Source organism: Myotis lucifugus, unplaced genomic scaffold (assembly GCF_000147115.1).
Source record: "Myotis lucifugus unplaced genomic scaffold, Myoluc2.0 scaffold_5, whole genome shotgun sequence".
In the NCBI taxonomy this organism is placed as follows: Eukaryota; Metazoa; Chordata; class Mammalia; order Chiroptera; family Vespertilionidae; genus Myotis; species Myotis lucifugus.
The window spans coordinates 203,654-223,777 of NW_005871053.1; the positions used below are offsets into that span (position 1 = coordinate 203,654).

Here is a 20,124-nt window from a genome sequence, read left to right on the forward strand (position 1 = left end):
GGGCCAGCCTGAAAGGAAACCAAAACCAACACCGACAGAGAGGCAGATCATGTGACCACACCTCCGCCGCCGCCTGACCCGGTGCTGAGAAGTCTCTGCCAGGCCACTGCTCTCAGGTGGCTCCTGACTTCGTCTGTACTCTGGCCACCAGGGTCACCACCGACAGAGGGGCTTGTGCTGGGGGGACAGGGCCCAGGGGCAGACAGGGGGGCTCCAGGTGTAAGAAACCAAAGGTGTGATTGGGAGTGGCTGTAAGGGGAAATGGGAGGGCTTTGGGATGACTGCTGGAGCTGTCTGTGGGTCCTTGAGGGCAGAAGCCACGTGGTACTTCCCTCCAGCAGAGAACCTGCAGCTTTCACCCATGCCTCCACCAGGACACAATCACTACAGACATTTTCCTTCTGTGGGGAGGGACAGGCTTCCCTGGAGTTGATCTATACATTTACTTCTTTATGAACAGCCATGCAGAACTCAGAATCCTTAAAATGGCTGGCAGGCAGGCTGCCATAAGGAGGCTCAGGGGAGAGGGAGGCCTCAGAGGGAGGGTGCTGGCTGCCCTCCGGACAACCATTAGCAAGCTCTGTCCTGGTGGAACTGCCAGCTGAGTCTTGTGGAAGCACCAGAGGTGTAATGAATTCTGTGAAATTCAAACTGTGTAATCTGCTTAATGATTGAAAACAAATTTGCCAAACTTATTTGGAATTTGTTAGACTATTTATTTGAATACACAGGACTTCTTATCCATGCACCTGCTGCTATTTGAATTAAGAATGTGAGCTTCTAAGTGCTTACAGGTGGATATTTGAATGTTCAAGAGCAAAGCAGTGTAAAGAAGGTGTCTCTTACGGAGACCAGGTCAATGAGCAGGGCTGGTCCATCGAGCGCCTGGCACCAGCCCCGCCAGGCCACGCCCCACTGCTACAGGGACAAAACTCCATCAGGACGTTCTCATATTCCAGGGGACCACCTGCGGCCTGGGCTGGGAGTCCAGGCTGGGACAGGGGCACCCATGGGCCAGCTGCAACCTCATCATGGGTCGCCTCTCCTTCAGGCACAAAGCCCTCCTGTTAACCTGCAGTTGTACTAAGACCCCGAAGGCCTCACCCCAGGGACTATCTCCCACAATGTCATCCAAGGTCTGGGGGTTCACACCCTCTACCAAATCAGTTTTACAGTGTATCCTAGGGGCAGCCACTTGCCAGACAGGTGAGCCCCGAAGTCCTGTCCTCTTCCCTTCCTTGCTCCCAGCCACGCCTTGTGGACCCCTCCCTAGAAGCCCCTACACTTCCAACCTCACAGCTCCTGCCCGGTCTCTGCCAGAGGCCACCCGTTCTCTGCAGCCTCCTGGATGCAGGTGATGCACTTTCCCAGCCTGTGGGCCCCATGCTCCCCCTCATCCATGAGCCCACCACCATGGCCTCTACTCCTATCCGCCTAGTCTCTCCTAGCCCCACAGTTACCCTAACCCTCCTCCAGGGCCCTGTGGCAGCCATCCAACAACCCTGATGTGCTCAAGCCATGCCTCCCACTCTGACTTGCCTGGGCTCACCTCGCTGACCCTGCTCCTCTTCTGGATAGGTTCCTGGGGCCTCCTTCGCCAGCTGTCTCAGCCTCCCTCCAGCTATTCCCCTTACAGGTCTATAGTCCAGGTTCCTCTCTGTGCCTCCTGGTCCCTGATCCCACCCCACCCCACCCCACCCCACCCCAGCTTCATTACTGCTGCCCCCAGCTCAGCTCCGTGGACACCACCACAGCCATTTCCCAACTGCTACCCTCACTCAGCCAGCATCCACCTGCCACCCCAGCCTAGACAGTGGATCTTTCCCATGACAAAACCTGTGACTATTACTAGTGGAGAGACCACAGGTCAGACTGGTGCTACCAAATGTAGGGTCTCCAAGTGCACTGCCCCAGCACTTCTAACGAACCCACCCTCTCAGGTGGCTCTGGGCTCAGGACTTTGTTATGACTTTGCATGGACCCCCACGGCCTTCCTTCCTGTGTGACTGTCACTGGTTGAGCTGTATAAATACCACAGCAGGTCATGGCACGAGCACAGCCTGGTGTCCCAGCAATGAGCAGTCACAGAAAGCCAAGGGGAGCAGAAAAGGGCCTGGGGACAAAATGCCTTTAGATTGCATTGAGATACCTGATATGTCATCTAAGGGAATAAGTGGGGTTACCTCAATGGGATTTGGTGTTTTAGTACTTTGGAGCTTGAGGACAGCTACATTTTTTCCCAATGAAATTAATGGTAGTCACATTTTGATTTATAAAAACTACCCTATGGGTTTCTCCCAACATGAAATTACCCGGGCGAGCAGTAGAAACCTAAATATAAAGCAAACATCTGTGAAGCACCTTGGTCAGTGTTAAAAGCCACAAGCTCGCCACGCCCTTCAAACCTGGCCCGTGTCCACGGTCAGCGCCCTGGAACCGTGCTGACAGAACATTCCCCCTGCACATGGCATCGCCACTGACAAGGTCAGGACTTTCGACTTCCAGCATGAGCAGGCCCTTTGATGGTCTCTGTCATAGGCTCTTATGTAAAAATAATAAACACACTGCAGGGGTTTACTGACTCCCTAAGAATCAATAACATGGGGAAGAGATTCAGAAGGTGCCTATGGACAATTGAGACCAGAGTTCCAAATGAAGTGGATCCTTTTGTGGCCTGAGAAGACCAGGAAAGCCAAGAATGATGGGCAGGCCCCAGCTCTGGTCATTTTAAGAGAGGGCCACGCTCCTCTGGGTGACTGCAGTGCGTCTTACCACCAGACCTCGTCCTTCATAGCATGTTTGCTATTTGTCTTGGGAGTGTCTAATTCCACACCCTCCCACTGCCTTCCAGGAGCAGAACTGGTGCCACTCAAATCTATCACAGATTGCATGCTTGGGGCCCTGCCCACACCCCACTTACCCATACCAGTAGCGAGGATCACTGGAGATACAGTGGTTCAGGCTCCGATGGGCCAGCGCCTTCTTTTTATTGAGGACAAACTCTTGCAACTTCATCTTCACTTCTGTGCTGGCCACAGCACCTGGCATGGGAGAAAGCACAAGGCAGTGACTGGAGGCTCTGCCCTGAAATGGTATAAAGGGGCTGGAGACATTGAGATTGTAATTCAGGAGGCTGCTGACACCATGGAAGCTTCTCTAAGTAAGGAGAAGGCAGAAGAAGCTTTAATGAGAGGTCCTCTTCCCACCAAGGATTTTTACATAATTGCATTCTACCAGAAGTGCAGAAGCAATCAATATGAAGACAGACTATCCCCTCACACAAACCCACATCTGAAGGAAGCTTTAATATCTCTCTCTATATAAAAGCCTAAGCGACCATTTGACCAGTAGCTATGATGTGCACTGACCACCAGGGGGGCAGATGCTCAATGCACAGGCATGGACACATGGAACCGACTGATGAATCTCAGAGGGAAGGGGGGAGGGCGGGAAGAGATTAACCAAAGATCTTATATGCATATTAGAGGTCTGGTGCACGGATTCGTGCACCAGTGGGGTCCCTCGGCCTCGCCTGTGGGGTCTGGGCCGAAATCAGCAGTCCGACATCCCCTGAGTGGTCCTAGATTGCGAGAGGGCGCAGGCCAGGCCGAGGGACCCCACCGGTGCACGAATCCATGCACTGGGCCTCTAGTTCTTACATAAAAGAACATTCTGGCCTTGGCTGGGTGGCTCAGCTGATTGGAGTGTTGTCCTGTACAGTAAAGGATGGCAGGTTCGATTCCCGGTCAGGGCACATACCCAGGTTGTAGGTTGAATCCTCCCCTGTCAGGGTGAGTGCAGGAGGCAACCGATTGATGTTTCTCTCTCACATGGATGTTCCCCTCTCCCTTCCTCTCTAAAATAAAAATAAATAAATAAAAAAGTTCTGGACTGAGCACTGGCAGCAAAGTGGTTTCTTTCTCACTACAGCACTAGAGGCAGAATCTCAGAAGCTTTGTACACACCGACACGTCCCTCCCATGGCAATGGCAGCAGGGAGGAAGCCTGCATCCTGGGCAGGCTGCCACACTCCTGAACCCATAAGGCAGCAGGTTCCTTTGCAATCATATCGACATTATATATAACACATAATATCGAATGCACATTTCTGTTTCTTCCAGCCTTGCAGCTACTGAGGCAGAGAGTACTTCACCAACTGGACTAAAGTCAAGGTCATGAGCTTTGTGGTTTGTTGGGTTGCTGGTTGGCCATAATCTCTCCCACCATAGAGCAGGTCAAGGAGCCATGGTGCCTGCAGCTGCCCTGGAGGCCCCTTAACCTTGCAGATGCCCCTCCTCCTGTGAGGATCCTTCCAGCAGCTCAAGGGACAAGAGCCTCTTGGTGTCCCCTGTTGGGGTGTCTTGAAAGTAGCACAAACAAGCTAATCTCAAAAGAGACACACAGAAATGAAAGTCCAAACTCACACTCCCACACCCAACCTGTGAACATCTACCCTGTTTCCTCAGAGCTGCCATTGATTACTCAGAATCTGTGTCCATCCCCCAACAATGATGGGCCTACGTATGTCCCATCATTGTATAGACTCAAACAGAATTTTCATGGTGGGAAAACATTCCCACAGTGAGTGAAAGAGAGTTTACAAAATCAAGTCCTGACTGTGGGGCATCCTTAGATTTTCCTTTTGTTGTGGTTAGAAACCACGCTGTAAAGAACATGTATGAGTCAGTAACACTGTCCATGTGAAGAATTAGTGCTTAGGAGAGACCATCAAAATGATGACATCTAACAGGTTTAATATTATAGTCCCTTGGAGCATCTTCCAAATGCCTTTAAATACTTGTGACTTCATATTGGCCACACACCAGGGGCAGGTCCCCTACATCTTTATCAATAGTTGAGATTACTACTTTATCTCTCAGTACTTGGCATGTTTTAGTGCCACTGGCACTGCAGGAAAGTGATCAAACTGCATGATGATAATGAGGAGGAAGAGGGTGAAGACAACCCCAATGGGCAGTCAAAGGACATAACCTTCAGGTCCTTCCACACCTGCTGTCTCAGAAGGAGTAATGGAAAGCAAGACAAGAAGCAGAGTTCTCACTGAGCAGGATAAGAACACATCCCAAAAATTTCCAACAAATGAGAATCCCTGTTAGCTAGCCTAACCTCAAGAAATACCTATTCACATGGATCCACTTTCCCTTTATGGGAGGGATGGTATTTCTTACCTGCAAGCGCTCTAGGAATAGAGAGAACCTCATACATCTCTCATTTAGGAAGTCACTGCCTCTCCCTGCTTTGGCCACACCCTCAAGCTTGCATCATGGGCTCCTGAACTCTGAGAAAGGCAAAGAACAAATGCCCAGCCCCAGCAGGAAGGGCACACAATAAATCCCAGTAACAACCAAGGGCAGGAAGGTGTGGCCAGGGCACATGCACTGCCCAGTGGAGACGATGGCCCATTTATGCTAAGCACCCACCAAGCTGGGACACCGAGATGCCCTTGTCCCCTGAGCTGCTGAAAGGATCCTCATAGGAGGAGGGGTGTCTGCAGGGCTGAGGGGCTACAGGGCAGCTGCAGGCACGATGGCTCCTTGACCTGCTCAAGGGTGGGAGAGGGCACCGTACCAGGCTCTCATGAAATCAAAGGAAAACAAACCCAACTCCCCAAACAAGACTTCCTCATCTTTAAAATGATCTGAAAGGCTCCTTACCCAGCTAAATGAACTAAAATGATGCAGTGCCTCCCTGACCTGTCCGACCAAGTCTACTTTAGAAGAAGTGGCCAACGGTGATGTGGTCACAGGAGTGACCCCGACTGGCCTCCTCCAGCCACCTTTAGCTGGGGGCTGAGTTACGGGTCCCTCCTCACAGGGGCCAGTGGGCATGACCCAAATGCACGTCCTCTCAGCTCCCCACAGGCCTGCCTGCAGCAAACAAGTAATGCCAAGGCACAGACCTGCGACTTTGAGTGCAAAGGAAATCTTCTTTTCTTCTTTGTACTTCATGAGGATACAATTCAAAAAGGAAGCTGCTGGTTCTGATTTATGTACTCATCTCTCAAAGTATTTTTCCACTGTAAAACGAAGTTCTGGAATCAATAACGCCTCTTCAATAAACAAAAACCAAATGTCTCAAAATTTCTACTTTTTAAAATAATTCATGTACATTATCATTTATTCATTTGAGAGGATTTATAGAGACCTTACTATGTGCTAGTACTGATCCGGCCAACATAAGAGAGACAAAGTCTCAAACAACAGGGTGGAGTGGGGCAGGGGGCTGTCTAAAGAAAAGGCAGGTAAATAAAAAGATAAACAGGAAGAGAGATATGAAGTACAGTAAACCAGATGGGACCAAGCAGATAGGTGGGAGGATCTAGACCACTTTGGGACACATCAAATAGGTGAGATGACCTGACCAGGTAGGGGTCCAGCAGATGGGTGGGAGAACCTGACCAGGTGGAGGCCCAGCAGATGGGTGGGAGAACCTGACCAGGTGGGGGTCCAGCAGATGGGTGGGAGGACCTGACCAGGTCGGGGTCCAGCAGATGGGTGGGAGAACCTGACCAGGTCAGGGTCCAGCAGATGGGTGGAGGACTTGACCAGGTGGGGGCCCAGGCTGAGGGGCTGGAGAATGAGCTGGTGGACACAATGAATTAAACAAATCTGTTGCTACCTTCAGTTGCCTGTGCCTGAACCTAACTCCTTTTTTTATGCTCCACGTTCCTCTGAGGAAGGAAATGGAACAAATGGATCACTTTCAGGATCAGATGTTCAGTCTTAACTCCAGCCTTTTGAGCCATTTTTACAACAAAGTAAATGAGTTTCCTAGTGAAGGCCCCTTACTCTCAACCAAGCTATTATAAAGGACAGTGATGAGAGTCGACATGCTTATTCTGACCTGCTCAGAGAACAAAGACTTGCTTTTAAATTTATATTAAGAGACAGTGTAGTTCAGATTCTTAAAGGTAGTAAATCTAACTAAAACTTAACTGATTAAAGATCGTGTATCAATGCTGAGATACCATAACTCCCACAAATTCTGAGAATTCACTATTCTTTCAAATGAATGGTATTAATGGTATCAGAAATTAAAAAAACACACCTGCAGAATTATTTAAAATTAAAAGTACTGTAAATGTTTACAAATGTAACAAAATTTTGAATTAAGTATTTAAAAAGAAATTAATTTTAAAAAACAAAAATCTGGACAGCAGTGTGCCCTGCATTTCCAAGTGTGTAACCAGGAGCCTGATCACAGGCAGGGCCACAGCCGCCAACGCCAGGGCCTTTGCACAGGACCGCCCTCAAGGCGGCAGAGCTGACCCCAGTGTGCCAAATCCTCACACCGTACACAGTTTACTACTACTAATAAAACCTGACCACCCAAATCCACACATTGGAAACCACCGGTGCTACGCTGTGACAAGCTTGGAGAGAAGCAGAGGACACTCCGGCGCTCTGGCTGGGCTGAGTGGGGTTGCTCCACAAGGGCTGCAGAGATTGTTTCTGACTTGCAAACAGATCTAAGATGTTTTCTAAAGTCAAGGGTTTTCATATTTTGTGAGGCTTAAGATGTTGTTTGTTTGTATTGGAAGATTCTGGTAAATACAAGGACTAATTTAGATGAGCTGCTTTTAAGCAATCTGAAAAACTGGTATTTTGTTGGTTAGTTGTGGCACAGACGAACTATCTGATATGTTAAACATCCATCCTTGGATAAGCAGCAATGACTTCCTCCCCCTAAAGAAAAATGTGTAGGATCACTGAGCTCCAAGCAGAGCATGGGAGAATGAGGACAGAGGACTTCCTGGCAGGCCACATGTAACAGCAGCCTTGCATGCACTCCTGCGGCTTTGGGTTGCATGCAAGCTTCCTGCTCACAACAGAAGCCCCTCACAGTGCCCCCTACAAGGCCTGGTGCTGTTGTCTACGGTGGCGGCTCTCTGAAGTAGAAGGCAGCACCCGTATAGTAGGCCAGGCCACATGTGACAGGCCCCGGAGCCTCTCGGTTATGCAGATTCCTAACACAGAGCGAGAGGAATCATCTAGTTCTCATCCTGGCCACACAGTAAACTCACCGGGAGTTTTAGAAACGACAATTCCACTGTCCACACTCCAATCCACATAAACATGCCAGGACACCTGGCTCCACGTGCTGCACCTCTCACGCATCCCTCATGGTGTCAGTGCCCTGGCTGCACCCTCAGCCAGGAAGTTCCCTCAGCTGAAAGAAGTCAGCACACATAAGACAGGCAGTGGTGTAGAAGAGGAGTGTCATCTGAGCCAGCGGGCCATGCAGGGGCCATGCAGTGAGAGCGACAAGGGTGACTGACACCATGTGCCCCATCTGCCCCTTGCAGGGCCCCAATCTGTGCTCCAATACCAAGGATGCTAGCAGCCAACCAGAGTCTACAGTGAAGCTCCTCCTGGCAGCCTTCTGTCCTCACTGCTGGATCTCAACTGAGCCACCCCTGAGCCTGCAGTCATCACCACACCTCACTGCTGTGGTACAGATCACTATGCCACTCAGTTAGTCATTACTTTCAAATATCGCACAAAAGTCAGATCTCACAGGGAGAATAAACTCTCCTGATGTGCTTTTCACATTGAAGCTCTACCAGAGTTGAAGAAAATATTTATTATTTTAAGAGTAAACTGCTGGCCAGGCCAGTGTGGCTCTGTGGTTGAGCATGGACCTATGAACCAGGAGGTCACAGTTTGATTCCTGGTCAGGGCACATGCCCAAGTTTTGGGCTCCATCCCCAGTAGGGGGTGTGCAGGAGGCAGCTAATGGATGATTCCCTCTCATCATTGAGGTTTCTCTCTCTCTCTCTCTCTCTCTCTCTCTCTCTCTCTCTCTCTCTTTCTCTCTCTCTCCCTTCCTCTCTGAAATCAATAAAAACATATTTTAAAAAAATATTTAAACAAAAAAGTAAACTGCTGTAATAACAAATGATTGTAAAAGGTGTTAATTTTATGTATAAAAACAATTACTATGAACTTACAAATAGAGAAATAAACTAAAAATAAAGAGAATACACTAGCTAGATACTTTTAGAACAAAAAAATGCCCTTTATAAAGAGAAAATATTTATAAAATGCAGAAAACAATATAGGCATAATAGTACAGATTTTATTATAAACTAATTCTAATTTAAGAAGGATAGATAAATTATGTCAGGACTGAACTTATGTTAGGAGAGTGACATAAAATGAACAACTCCACATTCAGAGAAAGGAAGACAGCGCATTAGACAAATGGGCATACTTCAACAATGGGGAATAGCAAAAGGTGCCCATCTCACTGGTAATCAGAGAAACATGCTGGAGCCATGAGGAGCTGCTACACCCAACTGACAGGGCAGTGACTGATGGCAGTACCAGCGCTGGCGGGGACTCAGAGCAACAGCAACTGTCCCACAGCTGGTGGCAGCAAAAACTGGTACAGAGGCTTGGACAACCATCTGGCATCACGTATGAAAGTTGAACACACACTACCCTAAGGTTCAGTGATACGACATCACAGGGACTCATCTGCACCCAGAGACATGTCCAAGGACGTGCACGGCAGCTTTACTGTGACAGCCCTGATCAGAAAACAGCCCGAATATCTGCAGTGCATGGGACACACATGGCGGTGCGTCCATGAGGGGCTGATCTGCAGTAAAAGCACATGAACACCAGTGAGGATGGCTTCGCAAGCACAGCGTCAAGTGAAGAAGGGAAACGCAGGAGCCCCTAGATAATGATCCCACTCATTTTGGAAGCGGGAGAGATGACTCTGGGGTGTTAGGTGTCGGGGAGCAGTTACCTTTGGGAAGGAGAATGGAGTGGTGACTGTCCTCGTACCTCGGACGGTAACACAGGATGGTCCTTGAGGGCAGTTTCCCCCAAGAGTTCCCTATAAACTGAAGATTGGGGGCTTTTCTGTATGTCTATCATACACCAATAACAACGACCTTTATAATAATCCTATCAAATAAAGAGGTAATATGCAAATTGACCATCACTCCAACACACAAGATGGCTGCCCCCATGTGGTCAAAGATGGCCGACAGGGGAGGGCAGCTGAGGGCAGTTAGCGGTGACCAGGCTGGCAAGGGAGGGAAGTTAGGGGTGACCAGGCCTGCAGGGGAGGGCAGTTAGTGGTGACCAGGCTGGCAGGGGAGGTCAGTTAGCGGTGACCAGGCCGGCAGGGGAGGGCAGTTGGGAGCGACCAGGCTGGCAGGGGACAGCAGTTAGGGGTGAATGGGCTGGCAGGGGAGCAGTTAGGCAACGGTCAGGCTGGTATGGGAGTGGTTAGGGGGTGATCAGGCTGGCAGGCAGGCGAGCAGTTGGGAGCCAGCAGTCCAGGATTGGGATTGGGCCTAAACAGGCAGTCGGACATCCCTCGAGGTGTCCCAGATTGGAGAGGGTGCAGGCTGGGCTGAGGGACATACCCCCCCTCCCCCCGCATGAATTTCATGCACCGGGCCTCTAGTTTCAAATAATATACTTTACAAGAAGACTTTAAAAATATAAAATGCTGTCGTGGAATTGGATATTAAATTTAAACAAAAGCTTGTTAAAATGACTTGTACAGATGGCTAATCATTTTCAGAAGTTGAAACTGAAGGACTTTTGAGAATTTAGAGGTTTTGCATCTTGGTGAGGCATATAAAGTCTTCTTCTTTTACTCGTGAATATTGGATGGGAAACTCACCCAACCATCAATGCCCAAGCCCTGACAGGGACAGATATGCAACCTGACTTATTTCAGTGTGACCAGGGACAAACAAGTTTAGCTGAGCACGGGCATTGGGTGGAAGCTGACAGGCAAGGACTGTGGACACGGCTCTGCTGAGGAGGCCCTGATGTGTCATTGCAACAAGTTGTCAAAAGAAAGTGGCACAATACTCCTGGGGGCAGCGTTCCTTTTATCACAGTCTGGGCGGGATGCTGCAACTGTCAATACACCAGGCCTTACTCAGGCCAGTCACCTTGTGTCCATGTCACTGTGCAAGCCCAAGCCAATCTCTGTCCAGTGGCCGTGCAGTCAGCAAAGGGGGCTGTGGCCTCTTCCCTGAGAGACTCGGGAAATTTTCCAAAGGGAAACAGCACACAGAGCAGCCTCCAGGCTCAGATCAAGTCTGGGCCTTTCTAAGGATAACAGACCACACTGGTATCAGACACAGGGGAACAGCCACTATAAAAAGCAGAATTGGGGTTGGTCACGATGTCTCCTCTCAGCTACGGGTGTCCCACAAGCTAACATTGTGTTCAAGGCATCCACAAAATGCTCTCAAAAGAAAAGAACTTTCAAATACTCAGGATTGAGCTCACGGGTAAAACGCATACCCACTTGGTTTTTAATATTTTCCAACCTATTAGGAGTCTGCCAAATATACTTTAATATGCTTATGTCAACCCAAAGGTCATGCTGACTGCTCCTCCAGCCCCCAAATGAGGATAAAGTCACTATCGAGGCTGAAGCTGAGAGCAACTGAAACAGCCACTTGAAGTGACCCTGCAGTGACACCTCATGCTAAGACCAAGGAGCAAGTGGAGCACAAATAACCTCGACCTGAGGAAGGCCCTGGTGTGGCCTAGACGTGACACTCACTCTCTTTGCCTTTCTCCTTGTTCTTGAGCTGCTGCAGCTTCTGCTCACGGTGCTGCTTCTCCAGTGCCTGCTCCTGGCGGTGCCTCTCCAGCTTCCGCTGGTGCTCTAGCAGCTCTTGCTGGTGCTTCAGGGCCAGCAGTTCCTGCTGGTGCTGCAGGAGGGAAGGAGACTGGTCAGAGCCTAGGGCTGAGACAAGAACCAACACACACACACACACACACACACACACACACACACACGACAGAATCAGCGAAGGATCAGTTCGCCTCTGTGTAGGTGCTGCCACTGGGGCTGGTCCTGTCCCACAGCCTGTGTTTCCTATGATTCTACCCCAACTCTGTGCAGTGCCCACGCAAACGGGCTGCTCGGGGCCCAGATGTCTCCTGACCTTTTAAGTGTTAAAAATGAAAATAAAAATGACTGAATCCTAGAAGAAAATACACAGGGAGATTTATTTATGTCATCTTGCAAGCTGGGAATGCCTTTTTGAGAATGACACAAAAGAGTGTGAAATAAGCATTCACCCTAAGGCAAAGCCGTCCTACTCCTGGGACTCACCCAAGAGACATGGGGCAAATCTGCCCAAAGCCTCTAGGGAATGTGTATGGCAGTCCCGCAGGACAGCCCGGCTCACCACGCCTGATGTACCTCCGAGTTGAACACAAACTGTGCATTCACATGCTGGAATACTACCTAGTGATGAAAAGGGATGAGCTAGAGACAGAGGAAAAAACACAGACAGACTGCAGAACCACAGTGAGCATGCCCACTGCTGACCGTGGGGACAGCGACAGAGTCAGCAGGCAAAGTTTCTACTTCTGTGATGTTCGAGAATAGAAATTCCTAAGACCTGGTGACAAAAATCAGAGGCAGGCCCATGGATACCGAGGGTCACTTCTAAGAGCTTTCTTATAGAACAAAAATATATTGTAGTCAACTTACATGAACTGGGGACAGTGGACATTAGCAGGCACATTCCATGCCCTTCCTGCCACCTGACAACACTCTTGATGGCAAATGGCACGGGGTCAGGGGAGAGTGCTGAGGCCAGCCTGCCCGGCATGAACCTGGCTCTGCATCCTCAACCCCCCGCCCCCCTCCACTCAAGTACTGAACTCCTCCCTGTGAGGACTACAGGAGGTAATCTCTGGGAAACACTTAGAACAGCGTGGCACAAGCCTCTTGTCTGTTTTCTGTCTTCCTCTGAAAGACCTTGACTCCTTCTGAATGTTGCAATGTCATCCTAAGATCAAAACGAGGCCCCCAGTGGTCTTCCAGAGAAACAGCACTCACAGAACAGACCATAGGGATGAATTCCAGGAGTTTTAAACCACGAAACTGGCTTCCTAGTTCTGCAGTGTTGGTTGCCAACAGTTAGCAAAACCTGGGTCGAGTGCCCAGCTCCAGCTCCTGAGAACTGTCTATCAGCTAGAACTGTGCAAACAATTCAAACTGGTGGGGCTTTCTTACTGCTTAGGAGGGAAACTAAATTACACCTTTGTGACAAAACAATAAATGAAGTGGGGGTGAAACATGCCCCTTATTTTTAGTTTCGATCCCAGACACCATGCTCTGAGCTGCACTGTGGGGGCTGATGTTGTACTCACTGAGGACAGGCGCACATGAAGGACTCCGCCTGAAGACCTATTTGCTTGTATGAATAGACACAGAGGACCTGCCCAAAAGCCACACGCTGTGTCTGCGGTAGAGGCACACCCCATTCCTGGGTCACCAGTCATGTCAACAGCCCTGCCCTCCTGCGTTGGCAATCTCAAGAAACGTGCATCCCGGTGGGCTGCCTGCTGCTGCTCAGGTCAGGACAGTATTACAGCGATATTCCGACAACAGCTTTTATAATGAAGTGTCCCTCCCCACTGGTATTACCTACACCCCAAGGGCCCTAAGTACAGCCTGGGTTCCCTTTCAGCTGCTCAGTATTCATTTAATTTCTAAATGAGGAACAGGCAGAAATTTGCTTAATAGTCTTTCTCAACATTTATTTTTGAGCCAGAACCCAGAAGGAAAGAGAGATCTTTCAATTATCTTTACAAAAAGACTGGAAACAACCACCACAGATACTGGTGATTAAAATTCACAGGATTACAGAACTCCCAGAAAAACAATATTGTCATGGAGTTTTAATGAAAGCAGCAAGTACAAACAACAACTCAGATTCCCCAAAATGCCCCAGAGCTACACTGTATGATCTCATTCCACCTCCCATTTGGATGGACATTACCCAATATTAGATTTATATTAAAGCCCATAAAACAAAAGTGATGGGAACAAATGAGACCCTGGCAGCCTTCGTCACAATGTCACGTCACATTTCTGGCCTGTCTCTTGATCTTGGAACAAAGCGGTCCTCTAGACTCACAGATTTAGGGAAATAAGGGTAAACTACAACATAAAGATCATCTGCATTATTGACCCCAATCACGCATCACTCTGTGGAATCGTAAATATGAACTGCCTGTCAGCACCCAGGAAGGCTCCTCCATGGGGAATGAATGAATGTGTCACGAAGTATAGTCTTCAGAATACAAAACAGGTCTTTGAGATGTGCTAATTTTCATGTTAGGTAAAATCCATAGAGTTATTTGCACCTAGTATCTCGCTAACATGAGTGAAGGTCAAGACTATTCTATAGAGAAAGAATTGTTGATAAGCTATTTTTTTGCAGATTGAAACTATTATGAGCAATTTACAAAAGATGTCTACAACTTAATTTTTCTAAGAAAAAAACCCTCAATAACAATAAATCCCATTACTCCAATGAGAGTTTAACACTGAATTTACTTTTAAGCCAATACTGAGCTCAGAATCAAAGCACAGGTTCCTGGAATTCAGCTTCTTTGACTCTGACTTTAGAATTGAATAAACGAATGTTCAGGTGGAAGCCCAGCCAAATGTCTACTCTCAAAAGTGAACTAAAACCCTGCTACATGGAAGGACTGAAACTGGGGACAGGTACCCATCCACAGCCCCAGCCGAGGACAGAGACCTTCCAGCCTCTAGGGAACTGTCACCTGACCCTCTCAGAGTGCCTCTGATTAATCCTATGGATCAATAACCAACCAGTCATCAGAAATGGTAGCAGTCAAGTTCCATTAAAGCACATTAACACCACCAAAGGGACGCTTACAAAGCTGCTCAAAAACCAACCTCCCTGGGCCTGGACTCTGCAAAATAACTAATGCTGAGGTCATGACCATTCAGACGTCAAGTTATTGGAGCCAGAGGTGCCCCATACAATGGCAGGAGTTGCAGGTAGGTACCTGTATTTCAGCACGGGGGAGTCCCATGGGCCATGTGCACACTCTGCAGGGGGAGGAGGAGGGTGTGAAAGCCACAACCTGCTCAGGAGCCCAAGGATGTCTAATGGTCAAACATGCAAGTACCCCACAGGGGTCAAAGGCTCCTTTTGAAAGTCAAGGGTGTCTTCCTGATCTTAAATATACGGCAGACTCATGGTAGCAAATGTGAAAATGAGAACAATATGAAAGATCACCCACTCCCCTTGTCTCAGGAAATAGGGAGCTGATGTCCAATGATTCCTGCAGTCCACTCACAACTAAATCCTGGCTCCAAATAAAAACCAAACAGCCAGCAATGAGGAGTACCTTCCAGTCTCCCGTGTGTTAACAGGTCTCAACAGAAATGGTCTTAGGTGGATTTTTATTAACCATTAATGGCCCAACCTGTTTTGTGCCAGTCTACCCCTAAATTTTGCTAGTCACTAGAACTGATCCACCATGAAATGTCCCAAGGCATGTAATGAAGGATGGTGACGGGCAGCCTATTCAGACCTCCAGCTACCTGCCCACACCCAGGATGAGGCCGTCTCAGGGCTCACCATGCCCTGCTCAGCAGATCCCTAATCACAGATGTTCACCATGTTCTTGTTTCTCTTCCTTGACATTGAGGCTGGTAAGACACCAAACCTAAACAAACGACAGCTGGGGCCAGCAGGGAAAAGGACGGAGGAGGCTCCACATGCAGATGAGCTGGAGTCAGCCAGGGCTAGAATCTCCAGGTGCTCATGTGACCCATGTTAAGCTGAGCACACGCAGGCACTGGTCCTCTCACACAGATGTTTCCCACGGTGGAGGGGTGCAGCGAGAAACTTCACGCTGCCTCTCTATAGCAACCCGGCCCTAGTGGGGGTTTGCCACCCCTGAGGCCGATCACAACCTATGCAGGGCCCTGCCATCAGCAGATGGATGCTAGGAGCTGTCTTTGCCACCTCCTTCACTGCATTTCTCTTGAAAAGATTAAATCGAAAATAAAGCACAGATTCAGTGCCTCTTCACTGAAGAATGCACAGCATTTCAGGAGCCTGGCACAGTCAGTGCAAAACTGAGCATGTGCATAAAGGCCGGAACCGTGACATGGGGAGTTGCCCGGGAGCTCTGTGCCTCAGCACAGCCGCCAGTTAGGTGGCCTAATTCACAGATGCAGAGGCCTCTCAGGCAGCCACCCCTACCCCGACACCTCCCCCATTCTAAGAACACAGTTCTGACTGACGGAGATTTCTCTCAGGTGGGCTGGCTGTTCACATCCAGGAACACGTGCTGTTTGGCCGTGGTTTCTATAGCCCATTTGGGACTAAAATGCTATTCGTTAAGGGATCCTCAAAAACAGAAGCCTTTCCATGTTCCTCTCACTGGATGTGCTGGCTCATACCCAGAGGCACCCATTTCAGTACTTTCAAAATCATCTTCCCTCTTCCCCACCAGGGTCAAATCCCCCAGGTGGCAGTCACATTCCCATCCCAAACTGGCCACTCAAATGTTATAAAGACAAAAGGGGTTGGCCTCAGCATGATGATCTATGAGAGGAAGGTCTGCAACAGAGACGCCAGCACTGTGGTGTGGTCCAGGGCACTGTGGGCCACTCCTGTGAGGCTGCGGGTACAACATCGCTGTGAGGATGGGGGAGCAGTGAAGGAGGTAATGAGGAGGGGGGACAATAAGAGGGAGAAAGTGGAGCCGGGAGGGAGAGGGATATGAGAGGGAGGACCAACTGCAAGCCCAGCTGCCTGTGCTTCCTTTGCCTTTGCCCCCAGTACCCAGGGTAACCCTACTTTCTCCTTCAGGGCTGGGCTCCAGCAGCTGCACTCTCATGAAGCCCAGCACCTCCCCCCATGCTGGGAATCCTAGTTCTTTCCCTCAGGCCTCACCACCAGCTGGCACACTTGCACAGGGGCCTGAGGCTGTCTGTGATTGGGCTGGGGCTGAGCCCCTTGTCTTCTGCAGACCTCAGCTGGGCCCACAGCAGGTGTGAGCGAAGCCCAGGGATAGGGGACCAGAGCAAAGGCAGTAGAGCCAGTGAGGAGGAATGAGGGAGTAGGACAGGCAGGACACAAACTCCCACAGCTGCTGCTTTGGAGACACAGAGTTCCTTTTCTCCTACAACCATAGGCAGCCTGCAGTTGGAAGGCATAATTAACAGTCAGCAGGACACCTGATAAAGCCAGATATTCTTAGGTGCAGCCAAGGAAAAGCAGAGCCCAGTGTGGCAGCCAGAGTGGCCATCAGTGACCCTTAGGGCAGCAGGCAGGTGGAGCAAGGCATCCACCTGCCCATGAATGAGTTCCTGGAAACCACATGCCGGTTGTATATGCAGTGCTTCCTAGCACTCTCATTAGGCACAAACAGGTCCAGGGATGACACAGGTCTGCAATGCACAGCCATGAGCCTTCCCAGGTGCCAGGGTTACAACAACCGGAGTTTTCCCGCTAGCTCATTAATGTCGCCTCAGGTGACCTGGAAGCCAGGACTCTGGGCAACATCTCTTCAGCTACCTGAGGCAGGTAATAAAGAGAGAATAAACATCCCAAGTGGACTCCCAGTGCCATTAGAATCAGGTTTCCTTTCAATTTTCTTCCTGTCCCCGCAGGGAAAAGAGTCATACCCTCAACTAAATAGCTCTTAAAACCCTGTCCTGCCTCTGGGAAAAACACAGGTCACACTAACAGACATGAACAGAGAAAAGTTCATCTTTTCTAGCAAAAAAGCACAAATTCACACAATGTGGGAATGATTTTTACTTCTCACCACTTAGGCCAGAAGAGAAGGGGCCACCTGCCTGCACCTCTGGGAGGAGCACCGACCTTTCAGCTACTACCCCAACCCTTGACTTTATCATTATACCCACACTGAGAAGAGCTACTCCAGTCAAACAGGCTATGATGCTACTTACATGAGGTCCACAGAGTAGTCAAATTTATAGACAGAATGTAGAGTGGTGGCTGTCAGGACTGAGGGATGGGTAATATTTAATGGGCACAATGTTTCAGTCTAGGAAGATCAAACTGGCGGTGGTTGCAGAACAGCGTGAGTGTACTAGTGACACTGAACTACACACCTAAAAATGGTATGATAGCAAACTTCATAAGTATATTTACCACAATAAAGAAATGGTTTAGGGGTCCAGTGGTAACACAGAATTACCATATAACCCAGCAATTCCACCCCAAAGAACTGAAAACAGGTGCTCAAACAAAAACTTGTGCATGATGTTCATAGCAGCACTATCACAATCACCAGGGTGGAAACAGCCCAAAGGCCTGTCACCAGATAAACAGACACATAAACTGAGGTCCATTCAGACAAAGGAATATCACTCGGCCATGAAGAGGAACACAGCACGATGCTTGTTACCATGTGGTGAGCCCTGAACACGTGATGCTGAGGGAAGGAAGCCGGACACAGAAGGCCATATGTTGTGTGATTCTGTTATATGAAATGTCTAGAACGAGCACATTCATAGAGGCGGAAAGTGAACGACTATTGCCAGGGGATGGGGGAAGAGGGCATGGGGAGAAACTGATAAAATGATTTGTAACTAGGTGGTGGTGATAGTTGCACAATATTGTAAATGAACTAAATGTCACTGAATTGTATACTTTAAAATAGTCAAATGATAAATTTTATGCTATGTAATTTTTTAAAAATATATTTTTATTGATTTCAGAGAGGAAGGGAGCGGGAGAGATAGAAACATCGATGATGAGAGAGAATCATTGATTGGCTGCCTCCTGCATGCAACCGGATCATTTACTCTCACTGGGAATTGAACCGTGACCTCCTGGTTCATAGGTCGATGCTCAACCACTAAGTCACGCAGGCCAGGCAATGCTACTTAATTTTTATCACCATAAAAAAAAAATGACTAAGGAAAAAACTAAGGATTTCCCATAAAACAGTGGTTCTCAACCTTCTGGCCCTTTAAATACAGTTCCTCATGTTGTGACCCAACCATAAAATTATTTTCGTTGCTACTTCATAACTGTAATGTTGCTACTGTTATGAATCGTAATGTAAATATCTGATATGCAGGATGGTCTTAGGCGACCCTTGTGAAAGGGTCGTTTGACCGCCAAAGGGGTCGCGACCCACAGGTTGAGAACCTCTGCCATAAAAGAAAAGGAATAAAAGCACAGCTGTTTCCTATGTGGAATCTCCATCTGTGGGGACTCAGGCAGGGGACAGTGAGTGTGGTTTCTGAGACCAATTACAGCAATGCAATTGGTCTTAGATGGTCCCCTGGGCCTCCCAGCAGCAGCAGGAGGTGGGAAAGGGAATGGAGGCCGAGAAGGGCCAATTGACCAGGGGCAGAGCCTGATGGGCACTGGAGACACAAGCTGAACTGGCGCAGGAAACAGGGAAATGCGGCTGTCAGGAACATGACCCGGATCCTGAGGAACACTAGAAAATGATAAAATTGCTCCATAGATGAGCACACTCACCACCCAGCGAACCAGCTCCTCTAGGAGGAGAAGGCCATCGCTGCACCTAGGACCCAGGGAAGGCTTTCTGCTCTGTAGAAGCTAGAGCGTGGGGGCCTGAGTAACCCCACAGGAGAAACAGGAGGGATTCTCCTGGGGTGACCCAGAGGCCCACAGCATGAGGAAAAGAGTTCCCACCTTCCCCGGAGCTCCTGCAAGCCACAAAACCAGGTTCAGAGATGGAGCCTTCGGGAAACAACCTTGGCCTGTCAGGACCCCAGGGCCACGAATCATCCACACCTGGGGCCCAACCTTGGCAAGAGCACAGTCATGGGATGGGCCAGGCCCTGCCCACGAGCTGTCAAGGAGGTTGTCACAGATAACTTTTCAATATCTTAAAGTGGTTAAGGAAGTTTTAGTCAATGCAGCTGAAGAAAGGAGGTCATAATTATTTGCATATGACATGTCTATCTGCCTAGAGAACATGAAATAACCAATTATAAATTTGAGATGAATAAAAAAATTTGATAATTCTATAAAGAAATATATAAAATACCCAAGAATAATCGAGTATAAAATCTACAAGGCTTATATGAAAAAATAAAACAAGGGTTTTCAAACCATCAGACTGTAACACCGTGTTCCTAGATTAGAAACTTAATATCAGGAAGTTATTACAAAACATATTAATTTATGAACTCGCTGCAACTTCCATACACTTCCAGAATAAGTTTTGAGGACTTTATGGGAAAGATTCTGAAGTTCACCTGGAAGAATTAAGGGTAAGACAGGCTACAGCGAATTTAAAAGGTAGAATCCATGTG

General features: G+C 48.7%; 1 protein-coding gene across 11 annotated transcripts in view; it reads right to left on the reverse strand.

Annotated features, from left to right (window-relative positions):
* HDAC4 (histone deacetylase 4) overlaps positions 1 to 20,124 on the reverse strand; it is a 166,788-nt gene that overhangs the window by 87,298 nt on the left and 59,366 nt on the right. For all 11 annotated transcript variants that reach the window (XM_023743817.1, XM_023743822.1, XM_023743837.1 and 8 more), the window contains exons 4-5: positions 11,569 to 11,719; positions 2,921 to 3,041 (exon numbers count right to left, since the gene is read on the reverse strand). In XM_023743817.1, coding sequence (XP_023599585.1) covers positions 2,921 to 3,041; positions 11,569 to 11,719 — 272 coding nt within the window. The remainder of the gene's footprint in view (positions 1 to 2,920; positions 3,042 to 11,568; positions 11,720 to 20,124) is intronic.